The sequence below is a fragment of the Pongo abelii genome, chromosome 4, assembly GCF_028885655.2.
Source record: "Pongo abelii isolate AG06213 chromosome 4, NHGRI_mPonAbe1-v2.0_pri, whole genome shotgun sequence".
Taxonomy (NCBI): domain Eukaryota; kingdom Metazoa; phylum Chordata; class Mammalia; order Primates; family Hominidae; genus Pongo; species Pongo abelii.
This window is the reverse complement of record NC_071989.2, coordinates 154,711,261-154,732,677: the sequence shown is the minus strand read 5'-3', so window position 1 is coordinate 154,732,677 and position 21,417 is coordinate 154,711,261. Positions and strand designations below refer to the sequence as shown.

The 21,417-nt window shown below is 36.3% G+C and overlaps 1 protein-coding gene across 4 annotated transcripts in view; it reads right to left on the bottom strand.

Moving 5' to 3' along the window:
- Window positions 1-654: 654 nt before the first annotated feature.
- The window catches only part of RBM27 (RNA binding motif protein 27), an 86,770-nt gene continuing 66,007 nt past the window's right edge, over window positions 655-21,417 (bottom strand). For all 4 annotated transcript variants that reach the window (XM_054547044.1, XM_054547031.1, XM_002816038.4 and 1 more), the window contains 6 exons: window positions 20,491-20,565; window positions 20,188-20,352; window positions 18,730-18,834; window positions 18,112-18,303; window positions 5,154-5,264; window positions 655-3,934 (listed from right to left, as the gene is read on the bottom strand). In XM_054547044.1, coding sequence (XP_054403019.1) covers window positions 3,851-3,934; window positions 5,154-5,264; window positions 18,112-18,303; window positions 18,730-18,834; window positions 20,188-20,352; window positions 20,491-20,565 — 732 coding nt within the window. In that variant the 3' untranslated portion in view covers window positions 655-3,850. The remainder of the gene's footprint in view (window positions 3,935-5,153; window positions 5,265-18,111; window positions 18,304-18,729; window positions 18,835-20,187; window positions 20,353-20,490; window positions 20,566-21,417) is intronic.

Here is a 21,417-nt window from a genome sequence, read left to right as displayed (position 1 = left end):
TTCTTTGAGTATTTTCTTGTATAAGCTGAAATTTAAAGAATGCTCCTTCTTAAACAATGCATAATCATTGGAGGGGGAATTTTATAATAGCATTTTTTAAAATGGGAAAACCAGGTGATACACTTCTCTTCCTCATCACCACCCAGTCCTTAGTGCATAACATCACTACCTTCTCCTGTTTGTCCTTACAAATCTTTGTCACATTCAGAACTGATTTATCTTTAAATCATCTCTTCTAGGTGTTTTTTCCCTTCTCCCTATTCTACTTAAGGAAAATATCCCTCCTACTGTTGGCAGGCATATTGAATATCCTCAAGACAACATTAAAATAATTGCTTTCATGAAACTGTTTTGTGCTTTTTATCTGGGATACCAAGAACCATCCAGGAACAAAATAATGTGGCTATCAAAGGTTACTTACAAGTATCATTTTAATACCTTCTCTTTCATTCTCCAGGCTACTCTGTTGAGAAAGTTATCCTACTTAATATTTAATAGCCAGTGACTTCGAACCCAACTTCATATTGAGTGACATTCTCATGTTTATGAACACAACATAAAAAACACACATACATAGCCACTACTCACTCACTGTCACAAGCAAGCATACACACACATTTTCTTTCTTTCCAGAACAAGCCAGAATTACAGCTCTTTTGGTGATTGTTATAATTTTTGGAATGGTTCATAAATTTTCCAAATTCTTTTAAATTTGTAATACTTTCATCTTTTTTTCTTTTTTTTCCAATTGTGAACCATTCCATATTGCATCTTTATTGCAAAAGTCAACATGCTTCTTAGAAATTCAGATTGTAATTGATAAAACAAACATTACATATATGAATTTAAATGTATAAACAGTTAGAAATTCAACAATATCTCCTATTATACTATTACACAAGTTCACAATTTTGTAAAAACTATAATACAGGCATACTATACATCAAGAGGAACCACTATTCCTTTTCACATGATTTTTTTCTTTTTTGAAATAATGATCCATCACCAAGGACCCCTTTCACCTTAACAAGACTGTTTTCCAATTTATCATCTTAGCTGGTAACAACATTTCTTCAATGTTACATAAAGAAATTGAGGGAAATTTTGCAATACTTGGGGTTACCTTTTTATCTTGGACAGTAATCCACTAGTATATCAGGCTGACCTAGTCAACTGGTGGCTATTATTGCTGATCAGCTACTTAAAAAGATGTCATACACATTAAGAGGGACAGAATTTGCTTTAGATGCTGTATGTTATTTCTGTAAATGAAGACGCCAAGAAAACATGTATGGCAGTTATTCACTTTTAAGTGAAATTCTAACAGTTGAAGATTTGATGGTGGAAGTAAATCCCAAAGGGGGCGGGGGATATATATAAACTATTTTATGCTAACCTTAAGTTTTCCAATATTATAATCAACTCACTTTAAATTCATCTTTGAGTCAAACATGTTTTAAAATTCTTTGAAAGCACACTTTTAAAGTATTTTTAGTCCTGTTTAAGGTGTACTGAAAACTTTTATAGAAAGGGCCTCAAACCTTACTGAAAAAACTGTTTTTCACTTTAACACACTTCTATCTTCTGCCCCCAATACTAAAAAGTCAAATTTTCAACTTTTTACTGAGAGTGAAATAAGATGTCCATTTTGAGGTCAAAAAAATCATATGAAAAGGAATCTCATTCTGTTGAACTGTCTACTGAAATTTTTCTTAGAGTTCCATTTATTTACTGTAATTTTCAGTTTCCAAATACAAAAATACAACAATTCTTATTGAAATCTATACGCTGGTAGTTTTAGTACACAAAAAAAAAAACCCAAACAAATTATTTACAAAATTATACAGTTTAAGAAAAAACTTTGTACAAAAAATATATAAATCCTTTGTTCCCTCTATCACGTTTAAACTGTCAGGACTCAAAATATTCACCACAATGAATCTTTCAAAATATATACTGACTGAGCCACAGACATCAAGAAAAATTTCATTGGAGATGATGGAGGAGTAAGGAGCAAGATTGTGTATTCTAGATACACCATTCTAATGTTTTCCTTCTTTTATAAGCTTATTTTACCTTCAGTGTTACTAGAAATATAACAATAACCTAGAAAGAGGAAGTCCTCATTATTATGAAAGAAAATTATATGAACTTAAAAATGACCCTGGTTTGACACATCATTCCAGGAAAACATGTAGAAGAATAAAGATTATCAGAACATGGGATTTAACTTCTTATAGCTAAGTAAATCTAGAATCCTGATGGTTTTAAGTTCTTAGTGAATAGTTTCTATTTTGAGAAATAGTCTTTACCTCGGCAAACAAAATCCTTGATATAGTGGTCACCAAGAACCTTTTGGAGCCAACAGGAGGTTTCAAATTTTCATACCACACACATATAAAAACACAGATGTGTATATCCTTGAAAAAGTGACAGCCTATGTACATTAATCATTTTATTTTCCCAGGGGTCAGTACAGTGTAGTGTTGCTCCTCTGCTTTTCCATCTAACATTCAGAACACGAGGACATAAATTTACATATATATTTTACTTAACAGATACTCTACTCTATACAGTGTACAGTAAAAATGCACACAGTAAAGGAAACTGTCTACTGAGGGATGCGTATGTTCATGAATAGCAACAAGCTACAAAATTATGAAAAAATAAGGTCATCTGAACAAAGTCATATATGACTCCCATTTATTACTAGCATACTCAGCCCTCAACCCCCTCCCACCCCCACCCCCCACCCCCCAGTCACCTCACCATCATGGTTTAAATTTAGGAAAAGAATTTCAGACATTTTTAAACCCTTCTGTGTAACTACACTGAACTGAAGCTTCAAAAGAGGGGAAAAAAAAAAAGCTGGTGATTCTCTTCTCCCCAAAATCCTTCCATCATTCTCATCAAAACATCACTTATTTATCCAGGTGCTGGTTTGAACCTTTTATTGGAGACTGCCTGCGGTTGCCCAAATGAACCACTTATATCAATGATGACTAAGTCAGGCCTATTAATAGAAAGGCAAGAGGAAGAAAAGGGGGATGAGAAAGGGGCAATAGGTGAAAGCCTTTTACATTCTGAGTTATAAAAATTTTTAAAAAGACCAGCCGAACCAGCGCTCACTAAATATCAAAGCAAACTAAGAATCAGTAGCAGGAAAAGTCCAGGAGTTCATATGACAAGAGAGTGGAAATACTATAGAGCTAGCTACCATTGCTGTAGCATTTAAAAACACACAGTTTGTCGTGATTTTCACTGAACTAGTACTACCACACATAAAAACCATGAAAAACAAATTTAGACTCAGTACAAATTGGGCTCTCCAAAGTAAAAAAAAAAAAAAATTAAAATTAAAATAAACATATTTTTCTTCCAAGACCACTCTTGAAAGCAAAAGGGTATTTTAATTACAAATATTTCCTACTGTCTGATGACCCATCCATAATAACTGAGAGTTAAAAGATTACAGGTGATTTTGACATTTAATTAAACTTTATCAGTAGATTATAATCCAAAATAAAATTTCTGAACACCCTGTCATTTACATCATAATCCAACACCAACAGCAACAAAAAAAAGGTGGTGTGGAAAATAAGGCTCTAGAGATTATCCATGTCATTGCTGTGGATCTTCACAACTGTGTAAAAGTCACTAGGCCTTTGGTGCTTTAATATCATGTACAGTTATGAGATGTGTTTAAATAGCAAACTTGCTGTTCTTGAACCTACTGTGTTGAAAAGAAAAATAAAAAAATTTTTTTTGGCTCATTGACTTCTTTTAAATAATTTTTAAAAGTTGTTCTTCTAAACAATATTCCTAAAAATTATACAGCTAGCATCAGATTTCATCTTCGCCATGAGCGAGACTCATATTCATCTTCATCTTCATCGTCATCATCAGGCAAAAACAAATCTGAGGTTTCTGTTTCCTGAAGAAAGAGAGGTTAAAATCTGCTTAGTGGCACAAGAATGGTTAAGTAAAATACTTTTTAGGCCAAAGGACAAACAGGCTAGTATACAAAGCCCAGGCAAGATTTCATAAGGGATGCATGCAAGAGTATCTTTCAGTGCAAAAAAAAAAAAAAAAAAGCCCACAATATTTTTGTAAATGAATATAAATTCTTCTCCCCTGCTAATTTTGCTACTTTTAATAGGAGATTTCTACTCTAATATCATCAGGAAAATAATGTGGACATTTAGTACAGAAAATTTAAAAAAGACTATGAGATACATTTCTGATAAATTAAAATTAATTTTATTCTATAAAAAATTAGGAAAATAAATGACCAAACACCTAAATCTTTGTTTTTATACCCATCCAATTGTTTGTGAGAGGTGAATATACTAGCTTCCCCATGACACTGATATTCCAACTCTTACATAAAAATCTAAAATCTTAGACAAAGTAGATGTATCTGCAAACACTACCCAAATACCATGACTTCTTTTTTTCTTTTAATCTAGGGAACATTTCTGCTTTTTGCTGTGTAAAATTACCTATACAGTGAGAAGACACTTGATCAAACTATAAATGCTAGGTATCTTTTAAAACCAAGATTGTCATTTAAATCAGGAAAACCTCACAACGTAGCCTAAGTGTTCACTAAATAAACTAACGATAAAAAACAGGAGTAAAAAAGCAAAATAAATTCTCATATATTTTAAGAAGCTGATTATTCAGTACTTTTATTATTTAATCTTTAGTTTTCCAATTCTTTCCTCTATGTTCAACTTCTGCACACTCTCATTTTAACCAATTGTACACAGAAGGAAAATAAGAAACTCAAATCTATTACTATGGAACTTGAATAAACAAAAAGTGAAACCAACCAATTAAAGTTTAATTCGTTTATGTAATCTCTGACTTTATTCATCAGAATAAAAATTTCTAGAGCTCAAATAAATCCAATATAAATGTAAATAAAAAAGAACAGTCTTTCCTACACCAGAAGAAAATAACCCCCAACACAGCTTTTTATATCTCTAGACCTGTTTTAATTCTCTAATAAACATCTAAACGGGTCTTAACTTGCATGCATGAAAGAAAAACCCAGTGTTTATTTTTTAATTTATACTATTTAATATCATAAAAAATACATAATTGAGAAGTGATCTAATTCAACTCTTATTTCCAACCACTAAATTTACCTCCTCCTTGACTTCTTCTTCTTCAGTCTCAGTGGATATAGATGGTACCTTGGGCTTATGCCATGATATCTGTAGCCGACGGTCTTTAAATTTTGGCCCTTGGTTTGCGGCCTAAAATATATGTTAGAAGAACATACAAGTTTGCACTCAAATTTACTAATGATTTCTGCAAATTCTGTGTTATTTAAAAAGTATAACATAGGGCAGGGGAGAAATCTGTTAAGGCGGATCTACAATCTCCAATGAGAGCTAAAAAAAAATAAAGTCCCTTTTAATTAGAGCAAATATATGTTCTGGTTTGCCTAGCATAACCCATGGTTTATATCTGTGTCAGGTAAATGTTAGCATCTGTCTTGGTTGAAGAAATAATTTTTTTTCTAAGTACAGTTGCTCTACTTACAAAAGTCATGATGAGGACAAGAAATATTCTTAATACATGTACTGACCTTTGGCTTTGATATCTACATATATAGACTCAAACCTTAGAAAAAATGTGAATCATCTACTTATTCATCTCACTGCATCTCTTACAGCCTCACCTATGTTGGATAAAGTTCTTCCTATTTCTATTTCTGAAATGCTATACATTAATAAGCACCTCCCAGCTCATCTATGCATTCAATAAACATTAAACAAACACCTAATACTATCCTAACTCATAAAACTGCTCCATTTCAAATATGTTACTCGCTACTAATTTTTAAACATTTTTTTCTCCCCAGCAAATTCCAACAGGGGAAAGCAAATTTTAAAGACAAAGCAACACAGACAAGGGACTAGGGATCCAAAGTTTCAAAAAAGTAAAAGCTTAGCCATCTCTGTAGCTTTCCTATCAAAGGTCCTCATTTATAGAACTGGGGGTTCTAAAAAACATAATAGAAGAGATTCTTTTTTATTTGGGCTTTCATTCCAGTCTATCTAGCAAAATCATTGCTAAACCTCCTGAAGCATTTGCCAAATGTTTCCATAAAACACTTGGAGCATAGCATGGTGAGAATGTACATTAGGGCAGACTCATAAATCCATTACTGCCTGCACAGACATCATCCTGTGTTCTAAGGGAAAAATTCCCACCATTCCTTGAAGGGTCTAAATGCTTATAACCTAACACCAAACATTATGACTCATGGGACATACCAAACTGATGTATCAAAATAGCCCTACCAAATATAGATATGTACCTTTTCTTTTCGAGACAGGGTCTTGCTCTGATTCCCAGGCTGGAATGTGCAGTGGGAAGATCACACTCACTGCAGCCTCGACTCCCTGGGTCCAAGTGATCCTCCCACTTCAGCCTCCCAAGTAGCTGAGACCACAGGCATGCACCACCTCACCTGGCTAATTTTTTTATTTTTATAGACGGGGTCCCCGATGTTCCCAGGCTGGTCTCAAACTCTTGGGCTCGAGCAGTTCTCCCACCTCAGCCTCCCAAAGTGTTGGAATTACAGGCATGAGCCACAGCACCTGGTCTATATTTACTATCTTTTAAAAATCAGGTAATGTAATAGAGATCCTTTGCCCTTTACTCTATCCTTTAACACACAGCCCAATTATAGAGAGGCTTTCCCTGCTTGTTTTGTTCATTTCTATATTATTTGAATTTCTAAATAAAAATATATTACTTTTATAATCAGAAAAAGTAATAAAGATTTTTAAATCTGTAATAACTGTGTTGCTCTCCAAAGAGGATAAGAGGTCTGTCCTCCAAAAGGAATATTAAGGCATTAAATGTATTGTATATACATTATTAAAGGAAGAATCAGAAATGTATACGGAGTCTGAAATTAAGAATAAATAATTTCTACTATCTAACTTATAACAAATCAAATAAATCAGCAATAATAAAGTTATATTATGACGCTACCAAGTTAGGAATTCTCATACACAAATGGTGAGAATCTCAAACTGATTCTAAACTGGTAAGAATCTAAAGCTGATGGGGTTCACTCAGCAATTCCACATACAGTCATCACTTGGTGTTCCTGGGGGACTGGTTCCAGGACTCTCTGTGAATAGCAAAATCCATGAATGCTCAAGTCATTTACATAAAATAGTGTAGTATTGGCAGATAATCTACACACATTCTCCTATATACTTTGAATCCTCTCTAGATTACTTATAATATCTAATGCAATGTAAATGCTATGTAAATAGTTGTTATACTGTATTGTTTAGGGAATAATGACAAAAAATGTACATGCTCAGTACAGATGCAACCTTTCATTTTTTTCCTAATATTTTTGATCCAAAATTGGTTGAATCCATGGAGGTGACCCCCACATATGAAGGGCCAACTGTATATCCAAGAGAAATGTGTGTACATGTGTAGTTAAAAACATGTATAAGATAGCAACACTGCTTACAAAAGCCACAAAGTAGAAATAACCCAAACATCCATCAATAAGAGGATGAGGCTGGGTGCGGTGGCTCATGCCTGTAATCCTAACACTTTGGGAGGCCAAGGTGGGCGGATCACCTGAGGTCAGGAGTTTAAGACCAGCCTGGCCAACATGGAGAAACACCAACTCTACTAAAAATACAAAAATTAGCCAGGGGTACTGGCACATGCCCATAATCCCAGCTACTCAGGAGGCTGAGGCAGGAATCGCTTGAACCCATGAGGTGGAGGTTGCCATGAGCCAAGACTGCGCCACTGTGATCCGGCCTGGGCAACAGAGTGAGACTCCATCTCAAAAAAAAAAAAAGAGGATGAAAAATAAACTGTGGTATATTGATACAACTATTATATAGTAATAAAAATGGCAAATTAATGTTACATGTAATGTTGTGAGTCTCACAAACATTAAACAGAAGAAGTCAAGCACAAAAGAATACACATTGTGTGATTCCATTTACATAACATTTTAAAAACAGGCAGAATACTACTATAATATTTAGGAATGCATATTTAGGTGATAAAACTACAGTCAATTCTCATTACTTGCAGTAGTTATGTTCTAAAAAGTTGATGCAAACATTTAATTGGCAAATAGCCACTAATTATAGGGGAAATAGAATTAGACTCTTACGAGCCTCTAGAGCAACCTTGTCCAACCTGTGGCCCACGGGCCACATATGGCCCAGGATGGCTTTGAATGCAGCCCAACACAAATTTCATAAACTTTCTTAAAACACTATGAGATTTTTTTTTCCTGCTCATTAGCTATCATTAGTGTTAGTGTATTTTATGTGTGGCCCAAGACAATCCTTCTTCCAATGTGGCCCAGGGAAGCCAAAAGATTGGACACCCCTGTTTTAGAGGATCACAACATTTTTGTCAGCTAATCAACACAAACTTTGGTTTTATGTGTTTCTGTTGAAAGACATCTTATTTAATACATGTTACTGATTCATTAACATTGAACTCATGGCCAAAAGCACTCATTCATGCCTGAACAAAGCTTAACTAACACATGTATCTTTGTAAGGCGTATCACAGCCTTGCACTTAGGAACACTAGACAGGACTTTAGAACTACATTCGGGGGCCATTTAAAACAGTTTAATCACCAAGAAAACAAAAAAACTGAGAAAAATGTGGCATTAAATAGACTGCAAAGGCTGGGCGCAGGGGCTCACGCCTGTCATTCTAGCACTTTAGGAGGCTGATGTCAGGAGTTTGAGACCAGCCTGGCCAACATGGTGAAACCTTGTCTCTACTACCAAAAATACAAAAATTAGTTGGGTGTGGTGGTGGGCGCCTGTAATCCCAGCTACTAGGAAGGCTGAGGCAGGATAAACACTTGAACCCGGGAGGCGAAGGCTGCAGTGAGCCAAGATCATGCCACTGCACTCCAGCCTGGGTGACAGAGCGAGACTATGTCTCAAAAAAAATAAATAATAAATAAAATAAATAGACTGCAAAAGGGGCATTTGTTTACAGTATAAAAGCTGAAACAAGAAGGCATAGCACCACCTTATTTCTATCTCAGCTGAAAATGGGCACATGAGGGGACTGGCAACTGTGTGTATGTCTGAGAATGACCACAAAACACCATAAGTATTGATTTTGGGGTTACAAATAAATTTTAGTGAGTAGATGAATTGGCAAATACGGAATCTGAAAATAATAAGGATTGACTGTATAAAGAAAGCAACGTGACTATCATAAAGTGAGGCTAATGGTTACTGCTCTGAGAAGGAGAGAAGGTAGATAGAGGCTGGGAGGAGCAACAAGGGGGACTGGGGTATTGGAAATGTTCTATTTCTTGACCTGAGGGATAGTTATATTAGGTGTTTGCCTTCTGATAAATCATTGAACTATATGTTTATGATCAGTATAGCAGGTTTTTATAAACATTTTTAGTTGACTATAGGTACAACCTTTAAAAATTTTAAGGAAATAGGCCGGGCATGGTGGCACATGCCTATAATCCCAGTCCTTTGAGGCTGAGGCAGGTAGATCACCTGAGCTCAGGAGTTTGAGATCAGCTGGCCAACATGGTGAAACCTCATCTCTACTAAAAATACAAAAATCAGCTGGGCGCGGTGGTGCATGCCTATAATCCCAGCTACTCAGGAGATGAAGACAGGAGAATCCCTGAACCTGGGAGGTGGAGGTTTCAGTGAGCTGAGATCATACCACTGCACTCCGGCCTGGGTGACAGGTGACTTGAGACTCTGTCTCCAAAAAAAAAAAAAAAAAAAAATTAAAGAAATACCAGATAGCTAAGATTTTTATGTGAAAAAGGCAAGGTTTGGAATGCAGCCCTGTATGTATAATATGATCACATTTTCGTAAATGTTTTTAAAGTGAGAAGCTTTATATATGTTTTCTTACATATATAGTATTTTTCTATAAAGATACCTAAGAATAGTGACTATCTTTTAAGAATGGAAAAAGATTAATAAAAGGGAGATTTTACTTTTATTAGTCATCCTTTTTTTTTTTTTTTTTGAGACAGAGTCTTGCTCTATTGCCCAGGCTGGAGTGCAGTGGCGCAATCTGGGTTCACTCCAACCTCCACCTCCTGGGCTCAAGCAATTCACGTGCCTCAGCCTCCCAAGTAGCTGCGACTACAGGCAGATGCCACCACAGCTAGCTAATTTTTGTATTTTTTGTTGAGACAGGGTTTCGCCATGTTGGCCAGGCTGGTCTCAAACTCCTGAGGTCAGGTGATCCACCCGCCTCGGCCTCCCAAAGTGCTGTGATTATAGGCGTGAGCCACCATACCCAGCCCTAGTCATCCTTTTAACTATTTGCATACATTAGATTTTTATTTTTAAAAGTTTTGTTTTTTTCGTTTTTTTGTTTTTTTGAGACAGAGTCTGGCTCTGTCGCCCAGGCTGGAGTGCAGTGGCGTGACCTCGGCTCACTGTAACTTCCACCTCCCAGGTTTAAGCGATTCTCCTGCCTCAGCCTCCTGAGTAGCTGGGACTCCAGATGCTTGCCACCACGCCCGGCTAATTTTTTGTATTCTTAGTAGAGATGGGGTTTCACTGTGTTAGCCAGGATGGTCTCAATCTCCTGACCTCATGATCCACCCACCTCGGACTCCCAAAGTGCTGGGATTACAGGTGTGAGCCACCGCACCAGGCCCTAAAAAGTACTTTTTAAAAAAATCTAGGATTTATCTCTTAACATATCTGTTACTTATTACAGTACCTAATTGTTCTACACATACATATATATTCTCTCACATACACATCTAAATGTGGTTTAAAATGATAAAATATTGGGAAAAAAGGCTGGGCACAGTGGCCTTTTTGAGGCTGAGGCAGGTAGATGACCTGAGTTCAGGAGTTTGAGATCAGCTGGCCAACATGGTGAAACCTCATCTCTACTAAAAATACAAAACGTGAACCTGAGAGGCGGAGCATGCAGTGAGCTCAGATTGCACCACTGCACTCCAGCCTGGGAGGCAGCCAGACTCCATCTCAAAAAAAAAAAAAAATATATATATATATATATAGGGAAAAAATTGGATGTCCATCAATACAGGACGGTTCAACTGTAGTATAATACATCTGTGCAATGAAATACCACGCAGTCATTAAAAAGAATGAAGCAACACCACATGCACTAGTGTACAACAATCTAAAGTCTAATATATATGAAGTAAAAAGTACTACGGCAAAAGGGTGTTGTATAACCTGCTACCATTTTTAAAAAAGAGAGAACAAATTATATATAGAGAGAGTATCTTTAAGCAGATGTATGAGAAACTCCTAACAATAATTGTCTATGGGGAGTGACATTGAGTGACTGGAGGTAGAAGGAAATCTTATTTTTCATTGTATACACTTTTACTCCTTTTTCATTTTGTTTACGTGTGTTGGCCAAGGAAATAATTCAAATAAAATACATATATATGTGAATATGAGATCAACTAAATATACCATAAATTAAAAATTATATTCATATTAGGGTTCTCGGTAGAAGCTGCTCAAAGAGAAATTCATCTAGTCCAGCCATTTTCCCCGATTAGAAAGTGACACCCAATCTATGCCAGTCATCATATATCAATCAACTGACGCAGATAAAAAAAAAACAAAATTCAAGTGCTATATGAGGGAATGAGCAAATAGGTACTCTCATCCAATATCACTACAAGTATAAATTAGTACAACATTCTGGAAGGTTATTTAGCGAGCTGTACCAAAATTTCAATGCATGCCTTTGATCCAGTTATCTCCCTCCTAGGAATTTACCTAAAGCAGTGGTTCTCAATTGGAGACATCACTCTAGCAGGTATTCTGGTAGTCACGCTGACTAAGCAGCACTTATTGGCAATTAGTAGGTGGTAGCCAGGGGTGCCAGAAGTTTTACAATGTGCAGCACTGTCCCACATAATGAAAAATTACTGGCCAGGCGCAGTGGCTTATGCCTGTAATCCCAGCACTTTGGAAGGCCAAGGTGGGAGGTCACCTGAGGTCAGGAGTTTGAGACCAGCCTGACCAACATGGTGAAACCCCGCCTCTACTAAAAATACAAAAAAATAAATAAATAAAAATAAAAACATTAGCTGGGCCTGGCGGCGGGCGCCTGCGGTCCCAGCTGCTCGGGAGGCTGAGGCAGGAGAATGGCATGAACCCAGGAGGTGGAGGTTGCAGGGAGCCAAGATTTGTGCCACTGCACTCCAGCCTGGGCGACACAGCAAGACTCCGTCTCAAAAAAAAAAAAAAATTATCCCAGTAAATATGCCAAATCTAACATGATGTATATAACATTGTTCATAATAGTTAAATGGTAAACAACCTACCTAACTCATCAATAGGGGGCTGTACATAAAAATTATGGCATATTCTTATAACAGAATGCCTTTAAATAAGACAAATGTGTATCTATATTCATAAACATGAACAATTCTCCATGATACACTATGGATGTAAAAACAAACTCCAAAACAGCATGGGTAGTATGTATACATATGACAAATACAGGTGCTAGAAAGATGTTCATAAAAATGTAATTGGTAAGATTTCAAATTTGTTGTGCCTTCTCCTTTATAATTTGTATTGTTTGAATGTTCTAAAAGCAGTAATTACCTTTGTAAAGAAATTTTCAAAATTAAGAGAAAAAAATTATGGCAGTTTAGAGTTTCAATGTCTTTGTAAAGGTCACAGAATTACCACTGCCTATTTCACTCCTAGAACTAGCTACGAAAATTATATTTTCGCCTGAAGAACGCTGAACACAGTAAAGTGTGCAGAAAAGGTAAACTCCTGATCACTTGTGACAGATAACAACAGTAAATGGTCATAGCTCACAAATCACCCATATTACCTTTTAAATTTAATTTAATTTTTAAGTTGTTTTGTAAAGATAGGGTCTCACTATGCTGCCCAGGTTGGTCTTAAACTTCTGGGCTCAAGCAATCCTCCCACCTCAGCCTCCCAAAGTGCTGGGATTACAGGCAGGTGCCACCAAGCCAGGCCTACATTACTTTTTTAACAAGGTCTGATGAAGGGCAATCAATGAAGCACTATCTAAAAAACTTTCTCCAAATGTTAAATACATAGAAAAGGTTAATTTTTGTTCTGGAAAGCACAAAAGAAAACTATCTGCCTAACTATAAGGTATCATTTCCATGTACAGTAAAATTCTCAAATATATTTTTCAGATACTTGGAAGATGGGGAAAAATCCCTGTCTAGAGAGGCTGTGGGGAAAAGCTAACTATGTGCGAAGTCTTTACTAATTACAGCAGAAATACTCAATTGCCTCATATGAAGTTCCAGGAATGGCAAGAGTCAGACATTAGAGGTTTGCCAGTAAGAACATAAAAATTATAACGAATTATATAAATATTGTGGAAGCACACGTTCTAAACAGTACTTTAGAGATAAACCTCTTACTTTCTTAAGACTCAAAGGGTCTTCTGGCTAAAGTTGAGGAACTGACCATCTGTTGTATGCAATTTCATACCCTTCCCCAGACCCCCACTGAAATGACAGTAGAATAATTTATTTTTTTAAGGTATAAATCTGTAACAAAAAAAAAAAAGAAAACACAACAAGGTCAAAAAAAACTGGAGAGGTGGGAAGCAGAAAGACTAATGGGAAGTCAATATATAATGCTTAAAATTTAAAAATCAAGAAGTAACAGTAAAAACAGGAATTTAAAAAAAGAAAAAAAAAAACTGGCAAGGTGCAGTGGCTCATGCCTGTAATCCCAACACTTTGGGAGGTCAAGGCAAGAGGAAAAAAGCCTAATAAAAGGCAACATGGTAGGATAGAAGAAGAGAAATATATTAATCTGAGCAGCTGAATTTCTGAATTGATCAATCCTAAAACCTAACTCTACACTTCTTGAAAAGAAGGAAAAATTCAAAATTCTTACAGTTAAATGAGCCACACTACTTGAAAAATATCAAAGTACAGTCTATATATTCCAAATATTTAGAGAAAATAACTTTTCCTGTTGTATCTAGCCGAACCTCCCTTCAATAGGGATGAAGGAATGTACTTTAGTTTTTGTCCCGTCTGTGCCCTTGGCAAGGCTCTGAGTTACAATTTTCAGCTTCTGAATTAAACTTTAACTATAAATACTTAACATTAACTTCATTAAGATATTAAAAATCTTAAGATTTCTGTGAAATAAAGATAGGTAAATAAAGATTTTTCTATTAAAAAGTTCTTTCTGGGCCGGCGCAGTGGCTCATGCCTATAATCCTAGCACTTTGGGAGGCTAAGGCAGTGGATCACCTGAGGTCAGGAGTTTGAGACCAGGCTGGCCAACATGGTGAAACCCATCTCTACTAAAAAACACAAAAATATTAGCCAGGAGGTGTATGCCTGTAATCGCCACTACTGGAGGGACTGAGGTAGGTGAATCACTTGAACCCAAGAGGCGGAGATTGCAAGGGAGTGGAGATCACACCACTGCACTCCAGCCTGGGCGACAGAGCAAGACTCCGTCTCCAAAAAAAAAAAAATTAAAAATTAAAAAGTTCTTTCTGGATTTGCTGATTTTGATCTTTAAAATATATAAAATTATATTTATATATTTCAATTATGTTTAACTTAAATATTTGATATATAAAGTAACATAATAACATACTAGGGGTCTGCATACTACAGCCCTCAGGATAAATGTAGCCCAGCACCCTATTTTTAATGACTTAGGAGCTAAGAATGGTTTTTACATTTTTGAAAAGGTTATTAAAAGAAAAAAATGTTCATCCATTGAAGTACAAAGAAGAAAAAGAAAAAAAAGAAAAAGAACTAGAAAGGAAAGAGGAAGAGAGGGAAGAGCAGGTGAAAGGAGAGAAGACAATGTAAAGATCATATGTAGTCCACAAAAAACCTAAAGTATTTACTATCTAGTCCCTTACAGAAAAAGTCTGCTGATCTCTGATACATACTATTAATATATTTATATATTAATGTATGTTTTTATGCTGTTATATATATAACCTACACTGTAAATTAAATATTCTATGTATTTTAAATTTGTATATGCTTTAATGTATATGTACCCTTCATATAAGTACCTGGGACCAAAAAGATCAAGATCAACCAATATCCTCAAATTTGGTTTTAAAATACATAATATAAAACACTGATGCTTCATCCCAAAAGTGAATGTGAAGTAAAAAGTCTGATTTTAAAAGTAGTATGTGTGGGCCGGGCACGGTGGCTCATGCCTGTAATCCCAGCACTTTGCGAGGCCAACGCAGCCGGTGGGCAGATCACTGGAGGCCAGGAGTTTGAGACCAGCCTGGCCAACATGGCAAAATCCCATCTCTAGTAAAAAATACAGAAAAATTAGCTGGGTGTGGTCGTGCATGCCTGTAGCCTCAGCTACTCAGGAGGCTGAGGCACGAGAATCGCTTGAACCCAGGAGGCAGAGGTTGCAGTGAGCTAAGATCATGCCACTACACTCCAGTCTGGGTGACAGATGGAGACTGTCACAAAACACAGAAAACAAAAAACAAAAAAAAGATAACCACCATTTTAAAAAAAAGAAAAAAGGAGTATGTGTTCCTCAACAAGTATGGAAAATAGAGAAGTGCTAATACTACTAACACTAAAAATACAAAAATTAGCTGGGTGTGGTGGCTAACACCTGTAATCCCAGCTACTCAGGAGGCTGAGGCAGGAGAATCGCTTGAACCCAGGAGGTGGAGGTTGCAATGAGCCAAGATCATGCCATTGCACACCAGCCTGGGCGACAAGAGCAAAACTCTGTCTCAAAAAAAATACGTTTTTAAAGGCAGCAAAACACTGTCAAACATTTACATGGTTATCATTTTTCACTATTACATGCACTATAATGAGCATACTTATAGCTGCCATTTGCATATGACCATAATCCACTTATGGTAAGTTCTTAGACTATTAAACAGCAAACTCTGAAGGACTCCAGAATTAGATTCCAAATAACTTCATTAAAATCCATCATTTTTTCATATAGATACGGCTCACCCATGATCCCTTCATAATCATTAAGAATAGAAGAATACTGAAAATATAGATTTTACCTTGGCCTCTGTGAGATACAAAAGATCTTGAAGAAGAGTTTCCTTTTATGTTTGCTAACTCTATTCACAATAATGCCTAAGCATATGTATTTCTGTATTTCTTTCAAAGAAAGCATACTATATTGCCCAGGTAGTTATTATTAGGGAAGCGTGCTCCTAGGACTCAAGACCCTTTCTGATAGCATGCTATCAAAAAAGAAAAAAAAAGAGCCATCCAAATCAAAGGAAGTGTTTTGTTCTTGAAGTTACCTCATCTGCCTTAGCTTTGCTTGCTCTTTTCCTAAGTGTCTAGACATAACCACATCTGCCAACTGAATGCCACACTGCAGACTTGTCAGGTATATGTACAAAAAAATTGGTTATCTTTAGATGCTTTAGAATGGTTCTACTTTTCAGAAGGAAGGAGATCCATTTGAGCATGACTTCTGGGTTAAAATTTAAACATCTACATATAGTCTCCAGTGACCACAGGATAGAACATGTAGCTGTCTTCCTAGTAAGATTAACTATTTTTTGTAACTGAAACTTTCTGCAATGAGTCAAATTTGTAGAAATTCTGCTTCACATAATCCAATATCATCTCACCAGAACTGGTATTGGTTCTACAAGAACAATTTATTTGGCAAAGAGATTTTAATTTTATATACTAAACCTTAAAAGGCAAAAAATCAACATTCGTGCAGCCTTCACAATACCCTGCGCTTGTATAGTGCTCCTCCATCTTCTTTACTCAAGAAGTCACTTGGAGCTATTCTCCCACTTTACAAAAAAGGCAAATAAGGGTTACATCAGGGAAAGAACTGGGTCAAGAGTGAACCATTCACAACACACAGGACATTCAAATCTGGACACTTTTCATTAACAGCCTATCTTCCCCAAGAATCAGGGTGAAACAGGGTTAATGGGCATCAAACTAATAAAAACACTTGAAGTGAAGCCTTGCTCTTTATGATTTCCCTCACCATCTTTAATATTTTTTTTTTTTTTGAGATGGAGTTTCGCTCTTGTGGCCCAGGCTGGTGTGCAATGGCACTATCTCAGCTCACTGCAACCTCTGCCTCCCGAGTTCAAGCAGTTCTCCTGCCTCAGCTTCCTAAGAAGCTGGGATTACAGGCGCACACCACCACACCCAGCTAATTTTTGTATTTTTAGTAAAGATGGGGTTTCACCATGTTGGCCAGGCTGGTCTCGAACTCCTGACTGACCTCAGGTCATCCACCTGCCTCAGCCTCCCAAAGTGCTGGGATTACAGGCAAAAGCCACTGTCCCTGGCCATCTTTAAAACTTAATAGGGCTGAAAATACTTCCTCTCAAAAGAGTTGTTTGAGGAATAGGGAACCTAGTTATCTTGGTTCCACTACTTATTAATTATATGATTGTGGTTGACATTTTAACTTGTGGTGTTCACATCTGTACACACAGGATTTCACATGTATACAGTTTTGCATGTATATACAGTTTTGCACGTATTTCACATTTATACAGTCATTTAAAATTAAATGAGATCATGTATGAAAATGTTCTAGCATAAATAATGTCAATAAAATATTTACTGAATGAATGAGTGGCTGGAAAGAGTATACACTGCATATGTCCAAAACAGTAAAGACATTTGCCTGTAGCAAATCTCTATTTGCATGTTTGCCTAAAAGTAAGTGGTTGCCACTATATACAGAATATAACTAAATATACTTGTTATCCTAATAAATTCTTTATTTGAATTTTGCTTCCATCCCAGACTGTTTCACTATTAACTATAAATACCTGGTAAGCCATGTAATAATCCTAAAACAAAAATTAAATATAGCTCTGGAATAACTTGTCACTACAAATGCACTTAAGTGGAGTATTACGGAATCAAAAGAAAGAGCTGCTTCTTGACTTTTAAATATATTAATAGGCATTTGGTAGTACTCATGTTTTTTACAATTAATTTTTCTAATCTATAAAACATTTGACATTTATACACACTGCATCAAGGAAAATGATGAGCACAGTGTTTTTAGAGTTAGCATTAGCTATTTTAAAAACTTACTGAGAAATGCTGAAGCAAGTCTTCTTTTTCTTCCTCAATGAATCCTCCAACTGTTAGTGCTTTGGGACGATGGTCCACCACCATGTGATTTAGTGAGCCCCTTCCTCTTCCTCCACGCCCTCGGCCTCTTCCTCGACCTTGAGAGGACATGGTCTTTCCTCGACCCACAGGTAAAATACCTAATCGTGCAGCCTGAATGACAACAAAAAGTAGAATACAAAGTAGCATACATTGTTAGACTAAACCTTAAAAACAAAGGAAAACTTTTTTTTTTTTGAGATGGAATTTCACTCTCGTTGCCCAGGCTGGAGTGCAATGGCACGATCTCGGCTCACTGGAACCTCTGCCTCCTGGGTTCAAGCTATTCTCCTGCCTCAGCCTCCCAAGTAGCTGGGATTACAGGCAAGCGCCACCACACCTGGCTAATTTTGTATTTTTGGTAGAGACGGGGTTTCTCCATGTTGGTCAGGCTTGTCTCAAACTCTTGACCTCAGGTGATCCACCCGCCTTGGCCTCCCAAAGTGCTGAGATTACAGGCATGAGCCACCGCGCCCAGTCAAAGGAAAACTTTTTTGAGACGTTAAATGTGGTGGGGCACTAACTCCTTTTAAATCTCACCTCAACCTGTAACTGACTGAGTTTTTTCCGTAATTCTGTGGTGTCTTCTCCTGAGGACAGCCTCTTGTGGAGGTCCAGTTCAGTATCTAGTAACTCCTTCTGGGCCTTTGGAAAAATTGAAAATAAAAAGGTATTTTTTAGATAACTTACAAGATCTCCTCCAGAACATGACAGTTACACAATGACACACATGTATTTTGGAACATGAGAATGAGAGGATGCAATAAACATGGGTGTTTTTAAAAAAGTAACTTTACAGATATAGTAGTGCCAACATGTAAAAAGTATATGGATATCAGTGAAAAACAGTAAGCATTAGACAGCTTAAAAATCACATCCTAGGAACAGACACCTGAGATGAGGGAGCTGAGAATAACCGTCACATAATAAAGTATCACAAATGAAACACAATGGAGCAAAATAAATTATATAGTAAAAATGTATTTATAGTACAAAGTAACAGCTACATAATTACTACCAGACTGGAATCCATAACTGTTGCCATTCTCTTTTTTGTTAGAGACGAATTATTTATCAGTCTTTAAAAGACATGACTGCCAATGATTTTTTTCACCTCTTTAATTTTTAAAATGTGCATATATATTCTTTCTATAATTAGAAAAGATTTCAATAAAAAACATTTTTATTATATCTTTAAGAAGAAATCTTAAACACTTTATGTTTCTATACTGATACAGAACCATAATTTCAAATTTAATGTAATACTACATATAACAATTTACATTCTACATATCTGACAAATTTATTACCAGTTCTCAGAGGACTGGAATTATCTATAATCACACCACAGAACTGTGGTATAATGGAACCACTGTCTAAACCAAGTACAGCAAGGAAACACATGGAAATTAATAAAATTAGACTTAAATAGATCTAGAACTTCTATTATTCTTTTTAATAACATGCCATATTTTTACCCATATGAATAGTAGGCCAGGCTACTTTTTTAAAAGGATGGTTTTATTACAATACTATTACAGCATTAGAAAAACACTGCTGAAATGGGAAATACCTCTTTCACCACCATCACTTTAATAGTGTCATCTTCAGCAGAGAACCAAAATATTCAGTTAAAAAACACATCTTTGTTCAAACAGGGTATTATCAACCTCTTCCCAAAAACGGTACAAAGCATCTACAGAAACACTAAAAAAAAAATTGTGGCAGCTGGGTGCAGTGGTTCACACCTGTAATCCCAGCACTCTGGGAGGCCAAAGTGGAAGGACTGCATTTGAGGCCAGCCTGGGCAATATAGTGAGACCTTGTCTCTTTAAAAAAAAAGTACTATAATTAGGATTTTTTTTTAAGTACTGTGATTGTTTGCCTATATCCCTATTAGGATATTAGCTACCTAAGGGTTCCATTGTACTTTCAAGGTGCCAAGCACATGGCAGATGTTCAATAACCCTATGTTAAATAAAAAATGCAAATAGATACCTCCGTTTTTGTCTTCACTTTAGATGGTGTGGAGACTGCAGAAGATGTTTTTAATTCATCTTTTAATTGTGAGATCTTCTCTCCAAGCTCTTTCAAAGTCTTCATTATATTTGCTCTTTCTTCTGGTTTCATGTTTTTGTTTTTTTCTAACTTGGATATTAACATCTACGAAATAAACAGAAAAAGGTAAAACCATGCTTAATAAACTTCAATATAAAGAAGTCTTTAAAAATTATGAATAATACTTTTAAAATCAATTCTATACATCAATTCTAGCATGCAAATAATGAGCTCTTGTCTTACCTTTTGGCATTCTATTTGTTTTTCTAACACTTCCTGTCTTTTTTTCCTCATATCTTGTTGTAACTTCATTGCTTCCTGTATAAGTAAAAAAGAAATTAATACAGATAATGTAATTTGCCACCATTCTCCACTCATTTTTTCTGGGTCATCCCTGAGACAGACTGTCCTCCTAATAAAAAAATAGCTGACACCAAAGATGAAACCTTTGAATATATTTTCCCTAACACTTTCAACATAACAGAGTTACAACTGTACTTAAAAAATATTTAAAATATTGGACCTAATTAGCTATATCTATGAGATTTATTGACTTGAATGACCTGAATGTCCTTATGAAGAAAAACAAAAGTTGTTTTCACTTGCCCATGTAATAGCTAAATCCTTATTTTTTAAGTTTAAAGTTTAAAAATGTGAGGCTAGGCATGGTGGCTCAACTTGTAATCCTAGCACTTGGGGAAGCTGAGGTGGTAGGACTGCTTGAGTCCAGCCTCGGCAACAGAATGAGACCCTGTCTCTACAAAAAAATGAACAAAATTAGCCGGGGCATGGTGGCACATGCCTACTCAGCTACTCAGAAGGCTAAGGTGGGAGGATCATTTGAGCCTGGGACATCAAGGCTGCACTGGGCCATGATCATGCCACTGTACTCAACGTGAGTGACAGAGTGAGACCTTGTCTCAAAGAAAAGAAAAGAAAAAAGTGACATGCAGCTATAGGTTAGAAATAATAGAGTAGGCTGGGCATGGTGGCTCACACCTGTAATCCCAGCACTTTGGGAAGCCAAAGCCGAGGCAGGTGGATCACCTGAGGTCGGGAGTTCAAGACTAGCCTGACCAACATGGAAAAACCCCATCTCTACTAAAAATACAAAATTAGCCAGGGTGTGGTGGCGCATGCCTGTAATCCCAGCTACTCTGGAGGCTGAGG